This window comes from Balaenoptera ricei, chromosome 17 (genome assembly GCF_028023285.1).
Source record: "Balaenoptera ricei isolate mBalRic1 chromosome 17, mBalRic1.hap2, whole genome shotgun sequence".
Classification (NCBI taxonomy): Eukaryota; Metazoa; Chordata; class Mammalia; order Artiodactyla; family Balaenopteridae; genus Balaenoptera; species Balaenoptera ricei.
This window is the reverse complement of record NC_082655.1, coordinates 74,290,760-74,312,200: the sequence shown is the minus strand read 5'-3', so window position 1 is coordinate 74,312,200 and position 21,441 is coordinate 74,290,760. Positions and strand designations below refer to the sequence as shown.

The 21,441-nt window shown below is 42.2% G+C and overlaps 1 protein-coding gene across 6 annotated transcripts in view; it reads right to left on the bottom strand.

Annotated features, from left to right (window-relative positions):
- Positions 1-21,441, bottom strand: part of ASPH (aspartate beta-hydroxylase) — a 223,564-nt gene that overhangs the window by 53,764 nt on the left and 148,359 nt on the right. For all 6 annotated transcript variants that reach the window (XM_059902195.1, XM_059902196.1, XM_059902198.1 and 3 more), the window contains 4 exons: positions 16,795-16,880; positions 10,180-10,266; positions 2,985-3,135; positions 354-490 (listed from right to left, as the gene is read on the bottom strand). In XM_059902195.1, coding sequence (XP_059758178.1) covers positions 354-490; positions 2,985-3,135; positions 10,180-10,266; positions 16,795-16,880 — 461 coding nt within the window. The remainder of the gene's footprint in view (positions 1-353; positions 491-2,984; positions 3,136-10,179; positions 10,267-16,794; positions 16,881-21,441) is intronic.

The following is a 21,441-nucleotide window of genomic DNA, read 5'->3' as shown; positions in this document are numbered from 1 at the left end:
TGAGTTTAAGCTCATAACTTTTTCAGTTCCTTTTCCTATCATAAAGAACACTTTTAGAAAGGCTGCTTGTGGACTGATAAATATCAATATATAATTTTAAAAAGATCACAATTATAGGTTGAAGGTTTTGATGTATCAAGTGTTAACTAAAATTGAAAATCTTCTGATGAAGTGGGAAAAAAAAAAGGGAGATGAAACAAAATTTAGGATATGTCAACTATAATGAGACAAATTTGATTTAACTTAAGGAGAATGAGCGATGAGGTGTATTAAATGCAATTTACAAATAACATTAGAACTTCATGTTCAAAATAATTTGATTAATTGTTAGTAGCAAATTGCTGCTTGCTTACCTCTTCATAAACCTTCTTGGCACTATCATTATCTCCTATCAAGAGGTACCCTACTCCAAGGTCATTCTTTAAGGAAGTATCATCAGGAAATAGTTCAACTAATTTCTGCAGAGTAAGCAGGGAACCTCTCATGTGACCTGATTGGTGGAAAGAAAAAAAAAAAGAAATAAAAACAGATTCTGTACACCTCTGTATTGAGACTACAAATCATAAGAGACTACTCAACAGAGCCTGAGGACCAGCTTAAATCTGATTCTGTATACTGATGGCTAAGTACCCATTAGAATTTCATCCTGCAGCTGCAAAGGCATCAGTTACTCCCATAAATAGATACTGAATATAATGCTGATTATAAATACTTTAAAGACACTCCTATTTTCTAAATTTGTCAACATTTACCCTTTTATGTCAAACTCCTTCTTAAGAAAGTTTTAATTACCGGTTCCTTATTAAAAAATGTTTACTGGGATATTTTTGATTTATTATAATTAAAATTACGAATACAGAACAGGCAAATAAGAAGTCTAATAGATTTCAAGGTCTAGCATCCTGGAGGAAACTTGAAGAGGCACTGAGGTACTACGCTGTCCTCTTCTGTCAGTGATGACCGAGTCCTGGAGCAAAGGAGACATCATCCAGTATTAGGGGACCCTCTGGTGGACGACAGGGGACTGTGCACACACGAGTCATGAAAACCCAGCTTCAAGTCGTTTTTAAGGCTGTTGGACGGACATTTAAGATTTCAGGAGCCAACTGTCATCACTCCTCACCACAGTTGGAAAGACAAATTGTACACGGGAAAATGTGCAAAATGAGAGTCCACATGACAAAATTAATTACCTAAAGGGCTTTGTTGACCACAAACTGAAAATCAGCCAAGACATGGTAGGACCGTCAATAAGCTAATGCAGTTGGGTGCTCCAGTAACAGAAAAACTGTTTGGCATAAAGCACCACCAACTCACCCCACGGGCCGCTCCCCATTCCCCGCCAGTCTGGGATGGTTTGCTCAGCCTTTCATTCCTTCACTAAGAAATCTGACTCTACCTCTCTGTACCCCTCCTCCTCCACCTGCCCCACTTGGGCTCACTTTTCTGCTGCTTTTAAACTTCCCTTGTTGAACCACAAATTTATGGTTACCAAAGGGGAAGGGGCAGGAGATAAACTAGGAGTTTGGGGTTAACATATACACACCACTATATATAAAATAGATAAACAACAAAGGACAAAGGCCCAGGTGAGAGTCCGTCCAGCTGCCATGTCCTCCCCGCTCCTTCCACTTTGAATCGCAAGGGACTTCACCACCTAGTCTGCACACGAGTCCCTCCTCTAGTGAACTTGCCTCATTCTCATTCGGAGGAAAGGCTGTATTCAAATACCGAAGGACTGTTCCCAAAGAAGGTTAAATCTACTGGTGGGCTGTCTTTCCTCTGGGCCGGGAATAGGGTGAGGCAAGAGAGGCAAAGTTTAAGAGGGCATCAAAAATTCAGTCATCAAGATGCATATTTTATACATTTTTTAAAAAATCAAAATGAATGTAAAAAACCCACAGTGCTAAGCAGGCCATGTCAGAGCCCTAGGAGAGGGGACAACTCAGTGACACTGATTTTGCGCCCATGGCGAGCGCCTCCACGGAGCCCCAGCCTTGCCTTTTCCATCCTGTACGTGTGCTGTTATGTTTTCCTTCCCCAGGACTGGCCCTTATGAATATAAGTCCATTCTTCTAGAATAAGACCATTTCTTCTAGTTTCCAATCATCGCTTAGGTTCTACTCCTGTCACAGATTTTAGTCATCTACCAAAGCAACACAACTACCTTTAATTCTTATCCTTGATATAAAGTTCAGTTGACTTTGAATATTACTTTTAGGAGCATTTCCTAGTGTAATCGAGATAATTTGTCTACATAACTTATCCAGCCAGCAGAGAACCCACCTTAGGGGTTACACATGGCTTAGATTCTTCCCTCCTGGCTTACCGATGGCGTTTTAGGTGAGAGAGAACCAATCACTGGCCTGGTTATAATGAAGTTAGGGTACAGGGAGTCTCCCTTGCCTTTGGCACTGGGATCCTGGGTCACTTAGAAAGGATGCTTTATGCTGCTCTTTTCAAAGCATTTGCAAATTTACTCAGTGATTAAAAATTTTTTTTTTCTATCATTTTCTTTAGTATAGAGTCAAAACTTACAGGTAAAATTTTTAGAGTGCTTAGAACTCCTAACTTTCCTCTATAAAAACTGTTGCACTGATGACTTCAGCCACCATGAATCAGCTGGTTATCGTTAAGAGAGAAAAGAAGAATTTGGCCTGATAGGAAGTTTTTGATTGCAGACCTATTAATTTATTGGCTATGATTCCTTAGGCAACGTATCCAACCTCTCAGAATTCCATTTGCCTCCTCCTTAAAGTGTGTGTGGGGGGCGGGTAAGTGGCAAAGTACCATGTGCATCTTTGTAATCATGAAGGATTACTCTTTCAGTCTGACACAATCAGAGAAGTTGCCTGAAATTAGTTATCAAACTCAGGTTTCCTTCCATGTAACTAAACTCTTCTAAAAGTATACACAGCCTGCAGGTTTTTCCAGATAAAAGCACGCCATTGATTGCCACTGAACTGATTCTTACGCCATTTCACCTAGAAATTGCTGTCTGTCTGACCGCCGCTTCAAGCTCAGCTTCACCAGGTCTGCGGGGACGTCAGGCAGGCTGGCCGCCTCTTGGTAGGTTTTGATGGCCCTGCGCAGAATCTCATTGCTCCTCTTCTTCTCAGCCAAATCATCTTCGCACTAGAGGAAGGGAGAAATGTCCCAGGACAAGCTGTATTTGCAGTTGCTCAAAATATTTATGAAAAGTTGACTTTGGGACATGCTTTAAAAGTAATTCAAGACAAATTCAAATTTTCTTTTTGTCAAGGATTAAAAAAATAAAGGAAAACAACATAGCATGTTATTTTAATAATATGAAGAAAAATTAGCTACTAAGCTACAGATGAGAAAGACTATCATAAAAGCAAGACTAATACATGTGAGGGCTGATGGAATTTACATCCTGTTATACATCATTAATAGACACAACTCCACAGTTCCTGTTCTTTCACTAGGTTATTCCTGTGTTCATTCATTCCTTCAACAACTATATTCTGTTCTAGACAGGTGGCAGACAAATTGCACAAAACAGACAAAGCCCTTTTCTCACGTTGCTTCGTTCTAGAAGGGAAAGTCAATATACAAATAAAAGTATCATGTGTCTTGTGGCCGTAAGTGTTGTGGATAAAAATAAAGTAGGCTTCTGTGTACTGACAGTGGGGTGGCAGGGAGGATTCTAGTTTAATTGGGATGATCAGAGACGACCTGAAAGTAGTGAGGCATGAAAATACCTGGGAGAAGAACATTCCAGGCAGAGAGAACAGCAAGAGCAAGGGGCCTGAGGCAGAAGTGAGGAATAGAGGAAAGGCTGGTACATTGAAGGGGAGCTAGGAGGAGACTGATGGGGGGGTGGGGCACCAGGTAATGAAAAGCCTGGTAAGCCACTGCCAATCCTAATACACTAGCTCTACATGAGAAGGAAAGACACTGAGGGGTTTTGACGTGATCTCCTGTATGAGTCGAAAGGACACTGGCAGTGATGTGAAGAATATACAGAGGTGGGTAAAGGGAATAGTGGAGATCCCAGTGAGGACATTCTGGCAGGAATCAAGACAAGGGGTGATGGCAACTTTGACCAGGGTAGCAGTAATGAGGTGGTAAGAGGTGGTCAGATTACAGGTACATCTTGAAAGTCAGAGCCAACAGACTTACAGATGGTCTGAATGTAGAGTATAAGAGAAAGGGAGAGAGAAGTCAAGGATGAATTCAACATTTTTGGCTTGAGCAGTGACCAGTTGGAACTGTCATTCCTGAGAATGGGAAGCTAGAGCAGAAAGAAGCAGGTTTGTAGGGATATGGGATCAGGAGTTCAGTTTTGGACCAATTAAGCCCCAATGTCTATCAGGTATCGAAGTGGAGATATGGATAGAAAGGTGCCTATATGTGTCTGGGGTTCAGGAGAGAGGTCAGAGTGAGAGAAACACTGGGGAAGCCTCGAGGACAGAGAGGGTATTTAGAGCTAAGAAGCTAGATGCAGCTGTGAGTGTAGACGGAGAAAAGAGGTCCAAGAACAGAACTCTAAAGAGCTGCAAGATTTCAAGGTCATCAGAGGTCAGAAAGGACCAGGATAGGACCGGCGAAAAGGACGGAAGGAAGAGAGAAAAAAATAACAATTTAAAAAGTGGTATTCTGGAGGCCAAGCGACAAAAGGTATCAAGAGGGAGTGGTCAATTGTATCAGAAGTGGCTGTCAGGTTGAACAAGATGAGAACTGAAACTAGATCACTCTGGACTGGGGACAATGTGATGCATCTGAGGGTCCCAGCAAGAGCATTTCCGTGGGGCTGCTGGGGACCCGTAGCTGAGCGGCTCAAGAGAAAACAGGAGGGAAGGAGGTGAACACACCTCCTTCCAGGAGTTTCGTTGTAAAGGGGAGCAGAAAAATGGGCCAGTAATTGGAGGGTAATGTGGAGACAAGGGAGTGTTTTTTAACAATGGGAAATATTACAGCATGTTTCTAAGCTGATGCAAAAGACCCAGTAGAGGGGGAAAATCTGATGATGCAGGGGACCCAAAAATTAGAATGATGTCCTTCAGCAGGTGAGAGGGGATGGGAGAGGGACCAGAGCAGTTCATCCATGCTAACATCCACGAGAACAGGGACTGAAATACTAGAGGTAGGAAGAGAGGGGCGAACTGGAAAATGGTCATCAAAATCTCATCAGATTTAGTAGACTACAATTTGAAGCTTACCATTTGAGAAAAAAAAAAGATATAGATGCTAAAAGTAGCATGTATAATTTTTTCTCAGAATATCCTATTTAACATGTTTACCTTGTTAAAACAAAGTGTGTGCTGTAGGCAGTATGTAGATGCCTGCAGAACCAAAATAGTCTAACTCCACAACTTGAGGACACAGTAAGGAAATGATCCAACCCTCCTCCACCCTAAAATGAAAAACTAACAAGAATCAGCACAAATTGATAAAGTAAGATACCTGTGGGAAGCTTTTCAGAGAATACCACATCAAAGAAAGAACTTGTTAATATGTACCGATAAGGGTAAGTTTCCCAAGATGATAAGGGCTGGAATTGAATCAGTGGTGACGGACAGTGGACGGATTTATAATAAAGGAAAATTGATAGGATGAAAATCTCTAGATTAGAAAAGGGCAATTCACCTGTGCTTGACAGAAAAAAAAAAGCTTCAGAATATACAACAATCTGTTCATATCTGCAAATGGTCTCCAGAATAGACTTATCTACCAGGAGAGAAAGTCCAATGTCAATATCCTGTATTGGTCATCCTGCCTGCATGGCCTTCCGTATATCCATATGCTGGCTTTTCTGTCTAAGCATCAGTTTCTTGTGAGTTTGGCTATGGTGAGTTAACTCCCCCAAACATGGTCGTTCATAGATGACGTCACAGAATGCCAGAGTCCTAGAGCTGAGAGCCCTTTTGAGACCATCTTGTTCACCTTCTTCATTTGGTAGCCTCTTCAAGCTACCAAACAGGTCCCGGAACTGGAGGGTCTCTTCAAGGTTAGTTCAAGGGCAAATGTCAACTGAGACATCATTCTCTATATAGAGGGGAATAAATATCTTAACTAAACTCTATATGAAATGAGAGACAGATGATACAACTACTTGCCTTGTTCCTTTCCCTCCTCCATCCTCAAGGTCCTTCATTTTAATGAAGTATAAACATTTTAGAACTTCCGGAAATGGAATTTTAATATCAGTGTTAAAATTGTACATAATTCTTCAAAGTCTCTTAAATAAAACTGATAGGCTTTGCTTTGAATATCAAAATTGATTGATATTGATTACTTTAGCATCTGTAGATAAAGGATTTGCCCTGAAACTGAGCATTTGCTACAGGACATTAACATCAGAAAGCCTTTTGTTGATTCAAACGAATTCCCCATCCAACCTTCCTATTTGTGGCAGGAAGATGCCTGAGGATGCCTGAGATGTGGCATTTTCTGCCTGAGAGGCATTAATGGTTTGTGTAAGATAATAAAGTGAATTGAGCTCATAATTTTGTGTCTGATGTTCAAGGAACTTGGTCAAAATTGATTTTCACAGTAATCCAAAGAATAAGACACTATCAGTGCTACTTTTTTTTTCATGTATTTTATTATTTATTTATTTATTGGCTGTGTTGGGTCTTCGTTGCTGCACGCAGGCTTTCTCTAGTTGCGGCGAGCGGGGGCTACTCTTCGTTGCGGTGCGCGGGCTTCTCATTGCGGTGGCTTCTCTTGTTGCGGAGCACGGGCTCTAGGGTATGCGGGCTTCAGTATTTGTGGCACGCGGGCTTCAGTAGTTGTGGCTCACGGGCTCTAGAGTGCAGGCTCAGTAGTTGTGGCGCACGGGCCTAGCTGCTCTGTGGCATGTGGGATCTTCCCGGACCAGGGCTCGAACCCATGTGCCCTGCACTGGCAGGCGGATTCTCAACCACTGTGCCACCAGGGAAGCCCCAGTGCTACTTTAGAAATGATAGATACTGTAATTTCTATTTAACTTAATGTTGCTGAATTTGAAAAATTTGTTGGGATATTCCAAAGTAATTGTTTAATCTGCTAACAAAGAACAGAAAAGTCATCACCTACTCCTCCTTACAAAATCCGTCTTCTGTTGAACTTTTATTTTTAAAACTCCTATAAATTTAAGCTTTCTTTTAAATTATTCTATTAAAATTTAATTTACCATGCTTAAATTTTGCATTAATGTTAATATTGATAACACCTTGTAGCATAATAGTTTAGAGGTAAAAAATATTGCTGAGGCATAAATCTCAAATTCTAACTGTAAATAAGGGTATAAATACAGCAAGTGCCACGTGCAAAAAGTATTGCATTTATTTAGACTTTGGTACCCGCAATTAACATCACACATAAAGAAAAATTCTAAAGCATGAAACATTTTTGCCATGATGAGCATTTGGCCCAATCATTATTCTTTCGAGTTAATATGCTTTTCCTTAATCAAATGACTGCCAGGACTAGTGGCAAAGCACATCACTTATTTGAATAGGCATGATCTTTTGGTAATAAACATATTCTCTCTTGCTTAATAGCAATACAATTTAGCAATTTTGGAGGATTACTGACCAAATGAATTTATAGAAATAATACAGTTGCTGTCTGCTAAACCTAGTATGTATTGCACCATGGATAAAAGGAACTTCTTTGCATTAAATTTTCACAAATTTAATTTATTAAAACTGAATTAATACAAATTTAATTAAGTTTTTAAGGGGGAGATAGGAAGAATTTGAGCATCTGGATTTCGAGTGGCTGCCACCTTTAGTTCAGAGCAAAGCACACTCGTTTTATCTCCAGATGTGTTAGTTTCCATGTGAGTGTCACCCACAAGTGACAGCATCGCCGCCTCCAAAGGGGTGTTTGTCAGCTTCTCCTGGGTCTGGAAAATTTCTGCAGCTCTGCATCTGCCGTTTCCCAGCAGGGCTGACAGTCTCATCCCCCGAGGCGGGGCTGGAGGAGCTTTACTGCCTGACATTTGTACATCAGCCCTGGCTTTTACCCAGAGTTCCAGACTACATATCTCCGACGGTCTATCTGACACGCGTACTTGCGTCTCTAATAGGCATCACAGACTTCACAGGACCAAATGCGAATGCTTGATTTTGTACCTCCCCAAACCTGTTCTTCCACCAGTCTTCCTGGTCAGTACCTGGCACTATCCTTTCCTTAGATGGCTTAACCAAAAACCCTGAAGTCGGGAATTCCCTGGCGGTCCAGCGGTCAGGACTCCGCACTTCCGCTGCAGGGGGCCTGGTTTCCATCCTTGGTCTGGAACCCAGCAAGCTGCATGGCGCGGAAAACCCGAAGTCACCCTCGAGTCTGCTCTCTGACCCTTACATCTAATCCATCATCAAGACCTCTCAGCTCTGCCCTTGTCCACTGCTCCGTCTCCACGGCCATGACCACAGTCTGAGCCAACGCATCTCAAGGACACCTGCAATGGTCTCCTATTCTTCTGGCTTCTACTTGTGCCACCAGAATCCATTCTCCACCAAGCAACCAAAGCGATCGTTATTAAAAAAAGCAACCAGATGGGCACACCCACGCACAAACCCTCCAAGGGCCCCCAGCGCACAGAGGATACAACCTGAGAGGCCCTGGTCCCGCCTGCCTGTGTCACCTCCTTCAGCACGCCCCTGCTCCTGTCCTTCCAATCAAGCCAAGGCTGACTCCCTGCATCATGGCCTTTGCCCCCGCTCTTCCCTCTGCCTGGACAGCTCCTTCCTCGACCTTGACATGTTTCAGCCACTTGTCACCTCCCTAGGGAGGCCTTTGCTGATCACCTCATTATTGTAAGTGTTGCTGTGTCACTCTCAATCACACCACCTACAAACAAAAATTCATAATAACATGTTCTTTATTCCATGACCTTCTTTTCTCTAGGGCATGTATTATCATGTAAGGTGTTCTAATACATTTGTTTTTAACCCTTCTAATATTCTTTAAATGTATATTTATTTATAAAGACTTTCAGGGTTTTGCTCAAAGCCCTGGTTCTGCTTCCACCTTATCCAAAATTTCAACCCCCTCACACATCCTATGGCTGTGCTCTTCTTTATTTTTGTCTCCTGACAAAGTATCCAGTAGCAAGCAAGAGACTTTCTTCTATGTCTCATGCACCGTCTTCTCCATTACAATGAAAACACCATGTGCTTTGTTGATGGCTGTGCTGCACTGCCTAGAATAGGGCCTGCCACAGAGCGGCCTTTCACTCCAAAAAACCTGAGTAAGAAACTTTTAAAATATCTTCCACTGGAATATAAGCTCCACAAGGACACAGACCTCGAGAGTGTTCTTCATGATAAATCCCAGGACCTAAAACAGAATGTGGCCCACAGAGGGTTTCCCAGCTACAGAAGGACGTGGAAAAGCTTCATGAATTGAGGAGCTGGAAGATGGAGAAAGTCCAATAAGAAAGGAGAAGGTAGTGGTTAAGAATCCGCCTGCCAATGCGGGGGACATGGGTTGGAGCCCTGGTCTGGGAAGATCCCACATGCCGGGGAGCAACTAAGCCTGTGGGCCACAACTACTGAGCCTGAGCTCTAGGGCCTGAGAGCCACAACTACTAAAGCCCTCGAGCCTAGAGCCCGTGCTCCACAACAAGAGAAGCCACTGCAATGAGAAGCCCGCGCAACCCAATGAAGACCCAATGCAGCCAAAAGTAAATAAATAAATTTTAAAAAAAAGAAAGGAGAAGGTGGGGAAGGATCTGGGGAGAAGGTAAGGGGCAAGAAATGAGTCAGCTGACAGAAACTACATAGAGAACAAAGCCCATTCCACTTTATATTTTAAAAGTCTTTTCTAAGCACACTTTGCAACCTCTAGTGATAAAATGAGGTTCTTAAACCTCTAAGGAGACTGAAGTAAAAACCAGGTGGTGGGTCTAAATGGAACAAACGCAAGGGTGATGGGAAATCAGTGACAAAAGTGTTATTCTTTATTTTCTTTTCAAAACCAGAGAGAAGCCAGATGGAGGGGGAGCAAAAAAATGTTACTAAATTCACCAGTACAAAATAGCAATAATTAATTGTCTTATTTAAAACTGTATTTCTTGCTTGAATTTATGTATATGCATGAGAAATTGATTCTGTATACAAGTTAGAAAGGAAAAATAAAATGCAAATACTGGGTTTGAAAATCCAATTATACAGAGCATAAGGACATCAAAACAGTGTCCTAAGTAGCAAGGTTTCAGCATACCTTTGCTTTCCCATATCGTGCTCCTGGACTCTGAGGGTACTTCTGAACTAGTTCTTCAAACACATGCATTGCTTCCTCAATTTTTCCCTGTTAGGAAGAGGCAATTATATACATACAATAAATTCAAATGCATAATGTTATTCAATATAGTTATTTAATATTCACCAAGTAATTTTGTCAAAATTTCCTGGACTCCTTTCTGAGTTTAAGACAACTTTATCCTAAGATTTAAAATAATTAACTGCATTATGACAAACAAAAAACTAGAAATGGACATAAATACACTTTATTTTTTAAAAGGCAGATACCTGGTAAATGATGTACTATGAGTCACTGTTAAAGAAACTGCACACACTACTATATATAAGGTAGATAACTAATAAGAACCTGCTGCATAGCACAGGGAACTATACTCAATACTCCGTAATAGCCTCTATGGGAAAAGAATCTAAAAAGAAAAGAGTGGATACATGTATATGTATAGCTGATTCACTTTGCTGTACAGCAGAAACTAACACAACATTGTAAATCAACTCTACTCCAATAAAAATTTAAAAAAGAAAGAAAAAGAAATTGCATTTTCTCTCTATATGTACAGTTCCCACATGCATTCTTAAAAAAGTTTAGGATTTCAGTTGGGGGAAGCATACTGCTAGCAGCTAGAATGCCTGGGGTCTGCAATGAGAAGGGCACGGTCGGCACGGAATAAGCACGCAGGATGACAGGGCCACCTGGCCGCCGACACTGTCACCCGTTGAACATCAGGGTTGATGTGGCTCACCTGGTTGCGGAGGCACCCCACTGCTTCCTTGTCATGTGACCCCCCCTCCCCCCAAAGCCCACGCGGGCCCTTAAGAAGCTGGTCCAAGCGCCTGTGGTAGGTCTCTGACCACCACTGTGCAAGCGGAAATGGGGGGTGTGTAACAGGTAAGCTTGCTGAGGGTCTTGGCACGGGGGTGAGGCACCCTCTCCCCCTCTCAGTCCATCCACAAGGAGAAACACACATCTCCTGGTGTCTAGTGGAAGGCAGCACCTCAGAATATTGGAACCATGCGATGGAGATGGATTTTCTGAGTTGAACTTTACCACCACTTCAGCTGCCTATCAATCCATACATCCATTCATTCCACGCATAAATGCAAGCTCACTGTGGTTTGTATGCTGTCACCCTCACTGAGTGAGCTTTCACAGCAACAGAGTTTACCCCTCAAACGTGGCTGGGCTCAGCAAACCATACAGCACTACCTGATGGTTACTGATACCTGCTTCTCCACAACTTGACTAAATAGAGCCAGGCAATATCCATATTAAAGTTCCTTAAAATCATGGAAGAAGGAGATTTCTCATTCCCTGTCACATGCCCATCAGTGGCGCTGAGGGTCTGGGAGACAGTATATGCGCAGAGGAGTGGTCATGAGCGCAGGTTCCAGAGCCAGAGTGACTGGCTAGACGCTGGGCTCCACCACTTAGGAGGCGTGTGACTCCTGGCAAGTTGCTTACGACTTTGCCTTATATGCCTCATCTGTGACATGGGTACAATGAGGGTACTTGATCACCCTGTCGGGCTACTGTGAAGGTCAAATCTGATAACACATATAAAATGCTTATAGCCGCTGCAGAGCGCATGGAAAGCAATGAAAAATGGTAGCTATTATGATTATTACTTTCGTAGTGTGGGGAGGATGTGTGAGCCCACATGAGACAATAAAGCGTGCCCCAGGTAAGTCTCTTATCTGATGGACAGGTTAATGTGAAGAGAATGAGGACTTGAAGGCTGAGATAAGTCGAGTCAGGAACATATTCTCTAAGTTATATTTATGGTCAGAAATCATTGTATCGCTATTTAAAATATGCTGTGTCTCTCATGATATTAACTTTTTTAAAGGCTTTATTTTTTTTAGAGCAGTTTTAGGTTTGCAGCAAAATTGAGAGGAAAGTATAGAGATTTCTCACATACCTCCTACCCCTACACGTGCACAGCCTCCCCCCATAATCAACATCCCTCAGCACAGTGGTATATTTGTTGTGACTGATGAACCTACAATGACACACTGAAATCACCCAAAGTCCATACTTTACGTTAGGGTTCACTCTTGGTGTTGTACATTCTATGGGTTTGGACGAATGTATAATGACACGTATCCACTGTCTCCATAGTTTTGCATTTTCCAGAAAGTCATACAGTTGGAATCATACAGTATGTAGCCTATTCAGATTGGCTTCTTTCACTCAGTAATATGAATTTAAGCTTCCTCCCTATCTTTTCATGGCTTGAGAGATCATTTCTGTTTACTGCTGAATCAGATTTCATTGTCTAGATGTACCCCAGTTTATCCATCCATTCGCTTACTGAAGGACATCTCGGTTGCTTTCAGGTTTTGGCAATTATGAAAGCTGCTATGAACATCCATGTGCAGGTTTTTGTGAGAACCTAAGTTTTCAACTCCTTTGGATAAATACCAAGGAGCAAGATTTCTAGATTGTATGCTACAAGTATGCTTAGTTTTGTAAGAAACCACCAAACTGTCTTCCGAAGTGGCTGTAGTATCGTGCATCGCCACCAGCAATGACTGAGAGTTCCTGTTGCTCCACATCCTCATCAGCATTTGGTGGTGTCAGTGTTCCAGGTTTTGGGCTTTCTAATAGGTGTGTAGTAATATCCAATTTGTTTTAAATTGAATTTCATAACATATGAGGTGGAGTATCTTTTCATATGCTTATCTGCCACCTGAATATCTTCTTGGGTGAGTTGTCTTTTAAGGTCTTTGGCCCATTTTTAAATTGGGTTGTTTTTCTTATCATTGAATTTTACAAGTTTTTTGTATATTTTGGATAACAGTTTCTAAAACCACCATCTTATTTCTTCCATGAGTGATTGTAAGGGATGAAGAATTCATGTTAAATATCCTTCTCCGTGTGACTTTCTTCTAACTTGTATGTGTTTCCTGAGGCTGCTGTAACAAATGACCACAAAGTTTGTGGCTTAAGACGACAGAAATTCATTCGCTCACAGTTCTGGAGAACAGAAGTCCAAAATCAGTTTCACTGGGGCTGAAATCCAGATGCGGGCAGGGCCGTTCTTTCTCCAGAGGCTCTAGGGGAGAATCTGCTCCTTGCCATCCTACAGCATTTCTTGACATCACCCCAATCTCCACTTTGTCTTCACATTGCCTTCTCCTGTGTGTGCCTTCTCCTGTTTTGTCTGTATCAGATTTCCCTCTGCCTCTCTCTTATATGGAAACGTGATTGAATTTTGGGTCCAACTGGATAACCCAGGATAATCCCCCATCTCAAGACCCTTAACTTAATCATATCTGCAAAGACCCTTCCTCCAAACACAGTAACATGTACAGGTTCCAGGGATTAGGACACAGGTATCTTTGGAGGGACTATTTTTAGCCTATCACATGACTTACACAACTTAAATTGCAAATATTGAGGCTATTTTTGTGAAAATCATGCTAAATGCACCATTTCCAGATTTAAACCAGAGGATTAACAATATTCATAACAAATCTGCGAAAGTATTTTTTCCAGCTTAACACTCCCTTAGTTGGCCATCAAGGTTATAAAAATAATGGAATACGTTGGCTCTGTCTTAGGCATCCTTTGGATCCCTTAACACAGATGCTCTGTGCCTTTCCTAAGGGACCATCAGCCCTGCCCTCACCTCAGCTGTCTGGCAAAGTTAATGTGTTTGCTTTTAGTCTGAAGAAAATTTCCCTTCCCTAGGTTCTTGCTGGAGAATGTAGCTCCTGATAGACTGCTCACGAAGAATTGCCTGAAAATCATCTGTTCTTCAACATAGCTTACATTTTATCCTAGGACCAAGACAGTTCACTGGAGAGACATGTACTTGCCTCACTCCCCCCCCGCCCCCCCCCCCCGCCCCTGTTTTGGCATGAGGCCAGCGGGCTGCGCTGAAGGACATTAAGACACACCCCATAGAGGTCACGTAGAACCCGCGGTGTGACATTAGGGAGGAGACTGTGCCATCCATCACTGGGCCCTTTATGAAGATCTATGGCATAAGGTTCCTCTCTGGATTTGGTGCAGAACAGCTCTTCTGAGGACTACTATCCATCTGACAGTGTGATCTACACCCCTTTCTTGCTCTGCCCGCAGTTTACTTCTTTCCCAGCCCTGTTTAGAGCCTGTTGTGTGAACTTTCGTGTGTCGCACTTACTCTGACTTTATTAAGTTTTCCCTTCTTTCTCTCTTTTTCTCCACTTACAATACAATAATAAAAACTGATTCCAACAAATGAACAAATATTTCAGTGTATCATTTCAAATCCTTTTTCTGGGGCATAAGGAGGAGTTTTGAGCAATAAATATTATTTTTAAAAATTGATGTTTAAAATATGATCCATGCATTTTTGCAGGAAAACTAAAGTGACCTCGTACTTTCATGTCACATAGTTTCTGAAACATGGGTGTGGCCTGAGACCAGGCCTCCTCTGGTCATTACTGCCTTATGGCCGTAGCAATCCCAGTGTAGTCGGTTGCATTATTTGAAACTACCAGCTATAAAAACAACCCTAAAAAACTTAATTATGCTGATGACTCAGGCAATAACATGGCTCCCTGCTGTTTCAGAAGGAAGAATTGCCTCTGTGGGCTCTTCTTCCTCCTTTATTTACCCTGTTATAGATCCACGGTGCTCCTTGAAGAAAGCATCATAATTTCTCCAAATAAGCGAGAACTGGAGAATACTCCATGGATTGTTCCAGCATTTTTATGTTTCACTAACTTGTCTGCCCCTTGATAACTGAGCCCTTCTCTACTATTCATTATAATTACATAAAAATCCTTCTCTAAAGCTGTTCATTTGTGCTTTATCCCTAAAGTCACCTGTGAAATAGGCATCCATTTTCATCAAGGGCATGTAGCACAGAGAAAGTGGAGAATGACAAACAAGGTGATAGAAAAAGAAGATTCCTGCTTCGTTTCTATTAAGAAATGCAAATTTTCAACAAATAGTAGATGGCTTCATTTTATAAAGTTAAACAAGATAGACACAGAAATCATTCGATGTTAATTTAGTGAACAAAGACTTTGTTGCAATATTCTTTGGAGTTACTGTATTTGTATCAGCTGCTGACCAGGGTGAGCCAGGCTTTGGTTTGGGAACCTTGCCTAATGCTAGTTACAGACGGCACCATGCTTGTTGGGACTTTTTCAATAAATGTGGGAGGAAGCACATTCTCCTCCCACTTCAGTGCCTAACTCAGGTGTTTTTATTGTTGTTGCTTACCTATAACAGTCCCCTTATTCCTTTTTTTTTTTTTCAGCTAATGTCTACTGATTAAAAACCACATTACAGGAAAACTAACGAGTATTAGTTTAAAATGCAAGTATAAATTCAAGTACAGAGTAGAGAAAGAAATTTTCATGAGAAACAACTACAGGCAGACCTCAGAGATCTTGCAGGTTTGGGTCCAGGCCACCACGATAAAGCGAATATCACAACAGAGTGAGTCACATGAATGTTTTGGTTTCCAGTGCATATAAAAGTTATGTTTACATTATATTGTAGTCTATTAAGTGTGCAATAGCATTACGTTAAGAAAAACAATGCACATACCTTATTTAAAAATACTTTATTGCTAAAAAAATGTTAATCATCATCTGAGCCTTCAGCGAGTCAAAATCTTTTTGCTGGTGGAGGGTTTGAAATTATTTCGAGAATTACCAAAATGTGACAGAGAGACCCGAAGCGAGCAAATGCTGTTGGAAAAATGGCACCAATAGACTTGTTTGATACAGGGCTGCCACAAACCCTCAATTTGTAAAAAACGCAATACCCATGAAGCACAATAAAGTGAAGCACAATAAAATGAGGTATGCCTGTAGATGATTAACTGAAGATGTCATTAAATACATATAATAAATATTTGGCCCAATAATTACATGAGTGTGATGGAGTTAAGAGAACAGATAACTTCAATCTAGTGTTAATTGACTTTTCAAAAACTGTAATATCCAGAAACAAATGCAAATAATATTTCAAATTAACTGATGACAAAGCAAAACATCAAACAGTCACCCTGGAAACTGGAGGTGCGTGAGGTTAACCCCAAGTGAGAAGAATCTTAAATCTAATATCATTTCACCTTAACAGTAACTATCCTAAGAGTATTGGACTAACCTGTGTTTTCTTCTTGCATCGAGTTGCTTTAAAATGAAAACCCCTACTTGTATGGTACTTGACAGTACTGATGCTTCTTTTTTAATCTCTTGTCTCATTGCAAAAGACCAAGTAGGAAGTAGGAAGAGCACGTATTAGTCTCATTTTTTAAAATAAGGAAACGGAGGCTCAGAATGACTAAGTGATCTGCCCAACGCCACACAAGGAGACTGTGATGGGAGGGGCTGCCACCCAAGTCGGCTGGCCTGACGGTAAAGTTCTATTTCTATTTGGCCATTACAGCTGCTGTTTTTCTTTTCATTTGATTCACTTCACATGGAATGCTGATGTGCCTGGGGAAAAATCCACTCTGTTCAAAGGTTGTTTCTCTTACAGTTTTTTAAAAAACAAATCAAGAGTAATGGCTGAGTTTATTTAACAAAGAAACCATCGCAAGTTCCTGCGAAAAGCAAAACAACCACCTACCCGTTTACGGAGTTTCTCTGCAGCATCGAGTTCAGTTTTAATAGTCTTATCAAATTTATTTAATAGTTTAGGCTTCTTTTTCTTCACTGAAAAAAAAAAAGAGGTTTTTAATTTTTATTTTATGTTTTTGTCTAGAAATAGTTCTTGAGAATAGTGATTTACAAAAGTAGTAAGAAACCTAGCATTGGTCCTGAGCCTCTAACTGGAGAACCAAGCACAGTCCTGGCTCTGCTTCCCACGCGGCTCTCCCAACCCCCAGGATGACCCAGTCAGTAACTGCCAAACCACAGGGAGACGGCAAGGGCCCTTTTTCTCAAATGCTCGAAGGTGTTCTTGGGAGACTGGGTGCATCCTGGTATCCTGAAACTCTCAGGATAGTGACCTAATTTCTGGAATGAAAATGGTAGGTAAGATTTCTAAACTCTTTGGATCAACTCCTTGGCTAAGCCCAAAAGACTGCTTACCACTGTCTTTGAACACACCCACAGTGTTTCTTGATCAGATAAAAGTAGGAAATTACTCTCAAGGGACTCAAGTGGGCAGGATTTCTTAGTCTAGGACTCAAGACCCTTCCATTGCATCCTGGACCTAAATTCCAGCATATGCCGTACTTTAGCCAGATGGGACCACCCCTCGTTCCCCAAATAAGCTTTCTGCCATTTCTGAGGCTACTTTCTCCAAGTAAAATGGCTTATTCCTTGTCAGTTGAAAATACGCCCCTCCTTCAACAACCAGCTCAAAACCACACTCAGTCCACATATCACTCACAGAAGTGCTCTGCTTTCTCTCTCTATCACACGACTGAAGTCCTCAGCACCATGCACATGTCTATTTTTTTTTTGTGGTTCTTCCCCCTATTATATGGGACTTTTATGTACTTATCTTGGTCCCGTTTCAAACCATAAGCCCCTGCAGAGTGGCAGCATGTCTTTGATGCAACCTGAATTTCCTCCTGCTGACTCAGCCTGAAGTCACGACCAGCAGGGGAGGGGCGGGGCCTGCGGAGTGGACCCAGAGCAGATAATCCTGTCTTAGGGCTCAGAGCATGACCAGGTGTGACCTTGAAGGGTAAGCCGGATGTTCCAGGTACAGAGAAATGAGAACAGTCAGAGGAGAACTTCCTTAATGTTCTGACATTAAACCAACACTTTCAGTTCCCTGTGCTCTGTCCCCAGGTGAAGGAGGAGGGGTTCTCCCGCCTAAGGTCACTCCCCGCCCTGCCCCACAGGCCCACACTCTGCTGTCTCCATCTCCTCCTCCGTAGGTCTCCTCCCTCCGGCTTTCCTCTGAGCCCCTATCCACGTTTCACAGTGCTGAAGTCTCCACCATCCTAAAGCCAGCAAACCAACGAACCAGGACAAACCTCAGCCTCCCCCTCCTACTCGCCATCCTCTCCCCCCTCCCCTCCCTCGTGGCTCCCTTTCCACCCACAATGCTCTTGTCCTCACCCACCACAGGGGCAAAAGCGAGCCGTCCAGAAGGAAGGAGGCTCAGTGGTTAAGAGTCAGATGGCAGGGGCCTGAGTCCCAGCTCTGTGACCTAAGCCAAGCTGGTGGTAGACTTTTCCGACTCTCACTTCCCTAATCTATAACACGGGGTAGTGTTTTTGAGAATTAAATAACATTGCATGTGGGCAACTAGCACAGTGACCAACATACAGTTAAGTGCTCCGTATCTGAGAGCTAATAATGCTTACGGCCATCTCTGCAAGCCCCCCTGTGCCTTTTTCTCCCGTCCAACCTGGCCCCCCTGCAGCATTGGACACGGCGGGCTCCTCCCTCCTTCCTGAAAGGGTCCCTCGCCTTGACTTCCGTGTTGCCCACCCTCCTGGTTTTCCTCCTCTCTCCCCAGCATGTCGTGCTCGTCAGGGTCAGTCTTCAGCCTCTAAAGGGCTTCCACGGTTTAATTTCCAAACTGAGCTACATATTAACTAGTTAATTTTCTCCTGAAATACAAAAATCATAAATCCAAGTGCCTATGGACACAGAGGCTTCAAGCTCAGATCCAAAGTGAAATTCGCTACTGCTCACAAATCTGTTCTGTCTCGGATTTGCCCTATTTCAGAGGATGGCGCTGTATTCGTCTGTTTCCAAATCACGAACCTGGTCAGTTTGTGACCAGGGCAAAGAAGAAGGAACTTGAGGAATTATCCAAAGACTGAAAGTAATCGCTACTATTTTTTTTAGCACTCACTGTGTGCCGGTCTCCAGGCCACATCTTTTATTCTCAACCTCCTGGACATGGGGAACTTAACTTCACAGGTGTGGCCACTGAGGTTTCAAAGGGGTCAGTCCCTTGACACCTCCCGTATGGCTGTCAGCATGAATGATGCCATCTTGGGCCCTGACAGCTCCTCCCGTCCTTCCATTGACACTACCCAGGACCGTACTGTGCAGTGAATCACTTCTCTGTTGTCAGGGGCTTTAGAGTTAATAGATATTGTTTCATCATCATTAGGACCAGGTGGCCTCTATGCTCTGTTAGTCTCCAAACAATGATGAAGACCTTTGCTGGCATATGCCAGGCGCCCACAAGACTAGTTACCCACTCATAAATCTTGACTTAGGAATACATGCCGTATTTCCAAGCACCCCATACCCCAGGTTAACTATCAAGTTGTCCCAGTGGCCATAGCCTCTGCGAATGCTTCCAGATCATTTTCTGCCCAATCCCACCCTGTAAGTTACCCTGTAATAAATTGATCCACTGATTACACGGGGCTTCCTGCCTCGTTGTTCGGTCTCAAGATGCCTTCTCAGTTCAGTGGGCACTTTTTGTTCCGTCCGTCCTCCGACACCTCCCCTCTCCCATCTACATTTCCCACCTGAATGGTTTCCAAAAAGAGGGAAGTTTCCTAAGAATCTTAGCCTCCTGCCTCTCCCCACAGGGGAGGTGGTGTGACTTATCTGATCAGTGAGTTAGGGGGAAGCAACAAGCTTGTGTAGCTCAGTCCCACCCCTTCCCTTCCCCCAGGACGTGTACCACTAATGCGCTGAGCGGATGTCACATCCGGCAGGGAGGGGTCCCCACCCACCTGGCGGAACTCGGGCTGCTCTCCACAGCCTGGAGTGGGCGGGTATGTCCACTTCTGGGGTTCAAGATTATGAAACCTATTATTCCTGCTCATTTAAGTCCCATTCTTCAATTCGACTTTTATCAGTAATAAAGCTGACACTTTGATCACTTTTTTCATTTCATTCCTTGCATATAATATAGTTTTAATGTTTATTGCAGTAGAGTTGATTTACAATGTTGTGTTAGTTTCAGGTGTAGAGCAAAGTGAATTGGTTATACATATACATATATCCAGTCTTTTTTTAGATTCTTTTCCCATATAGGCCATTACAGAGTATTGAGTAGAGTTCCCTGGGCCAAACAGTAGGTTCTTATTAGTTATCTATTTTATATATAGCAGTGTGTACGTGTCAATCCCAATCTCCCAATTTATCCCTTCACCTCTCCCCCCTTGGTAACCATAAGTTTGTTTTCTACATCTGTGACTCTACTTCTATTTTGTAAATAAGTTCATTTGTACCCTATTTTTAGATTCCACATATAAGTGATATCATATGATATTTGTCTTTCTGTGTCTGACTTGCTTCACTCAGTATGACAATCTCTAGTTCCATCCATTTGCTGCAAATGGAATTATTTTGTTCTTTTTTATGGCTGAGTAATATTCCATTGTATATAACTCCTAGGCATATACCTGGAGAAAACCATAATTTGAAAAGATGCACCCCAATGTTCATTGCAGCACTATTTACAATTGCCAGGACATGGAAGCAACCTAAATGTCCATTGACAGAGGAATGATAAAGAAGATGTGGTACATATATCATTCCCTATATATTTTAAAAAATTGGTATTCTCTTTTATTTATTCCACCTTTCTCTTCTCCTCCCCCCAAGCCCCAAGGCCCCCTATTGTTGAAAAATATGTCTAAAGCAGAGACTGAAAAAATAGTGACTAGTAGGCACATTCAACGACATGCCATGATATGTTAGCATACGTGCTGAGGACATGGGAAATGAATCGACATTTGGCTGAGACGGGGATTTATAAATGGTGGAAGTTAGTGCCGTGTCACCCAGCACTGACTTATGTCTCTCAATTGCTCGCTTTGGTTTTGCAGAAGTGTCTGTCAGCAGGACGACAGCAGGACCAGGAAAGCCTGGTGAGCACCTGAGCAGGGGGGTTTACTGCCGGCACCAGCACTTTTCCCAAGCACATCTCCCATGTTCCATTGTTAAAGTTAACATGAGGTTTATTTACAGGGGAAAAAAAAAAAACAACTATTGGCAGCTTAGGACATCCACAATATATAGTTAACATTAAAATATGTTTGTTAAATAGCCATACTGTACTCAGTGTCAACATATTTCAGTATCATCACGAAAAAGAGAATATTAAAAATCTCAAAGCACTCATTACCAAGAGAAATTACTTTGTCCCATAAAATTTCTTTTCACACACCTTCCTATTTAATAGCTGCTAATACTGCTCCTCTCTTTGAAATTCAAGTTTATTCCTATCATGACTATTTTTATTTTTAAGTGTATAAAAAGCCTAAGGCAATTTTTCCAATTGTAAAAAAACACAGATCTGTTCCTTCTTGTTCTGGGGAAACATGTGGTCTTATTGCAG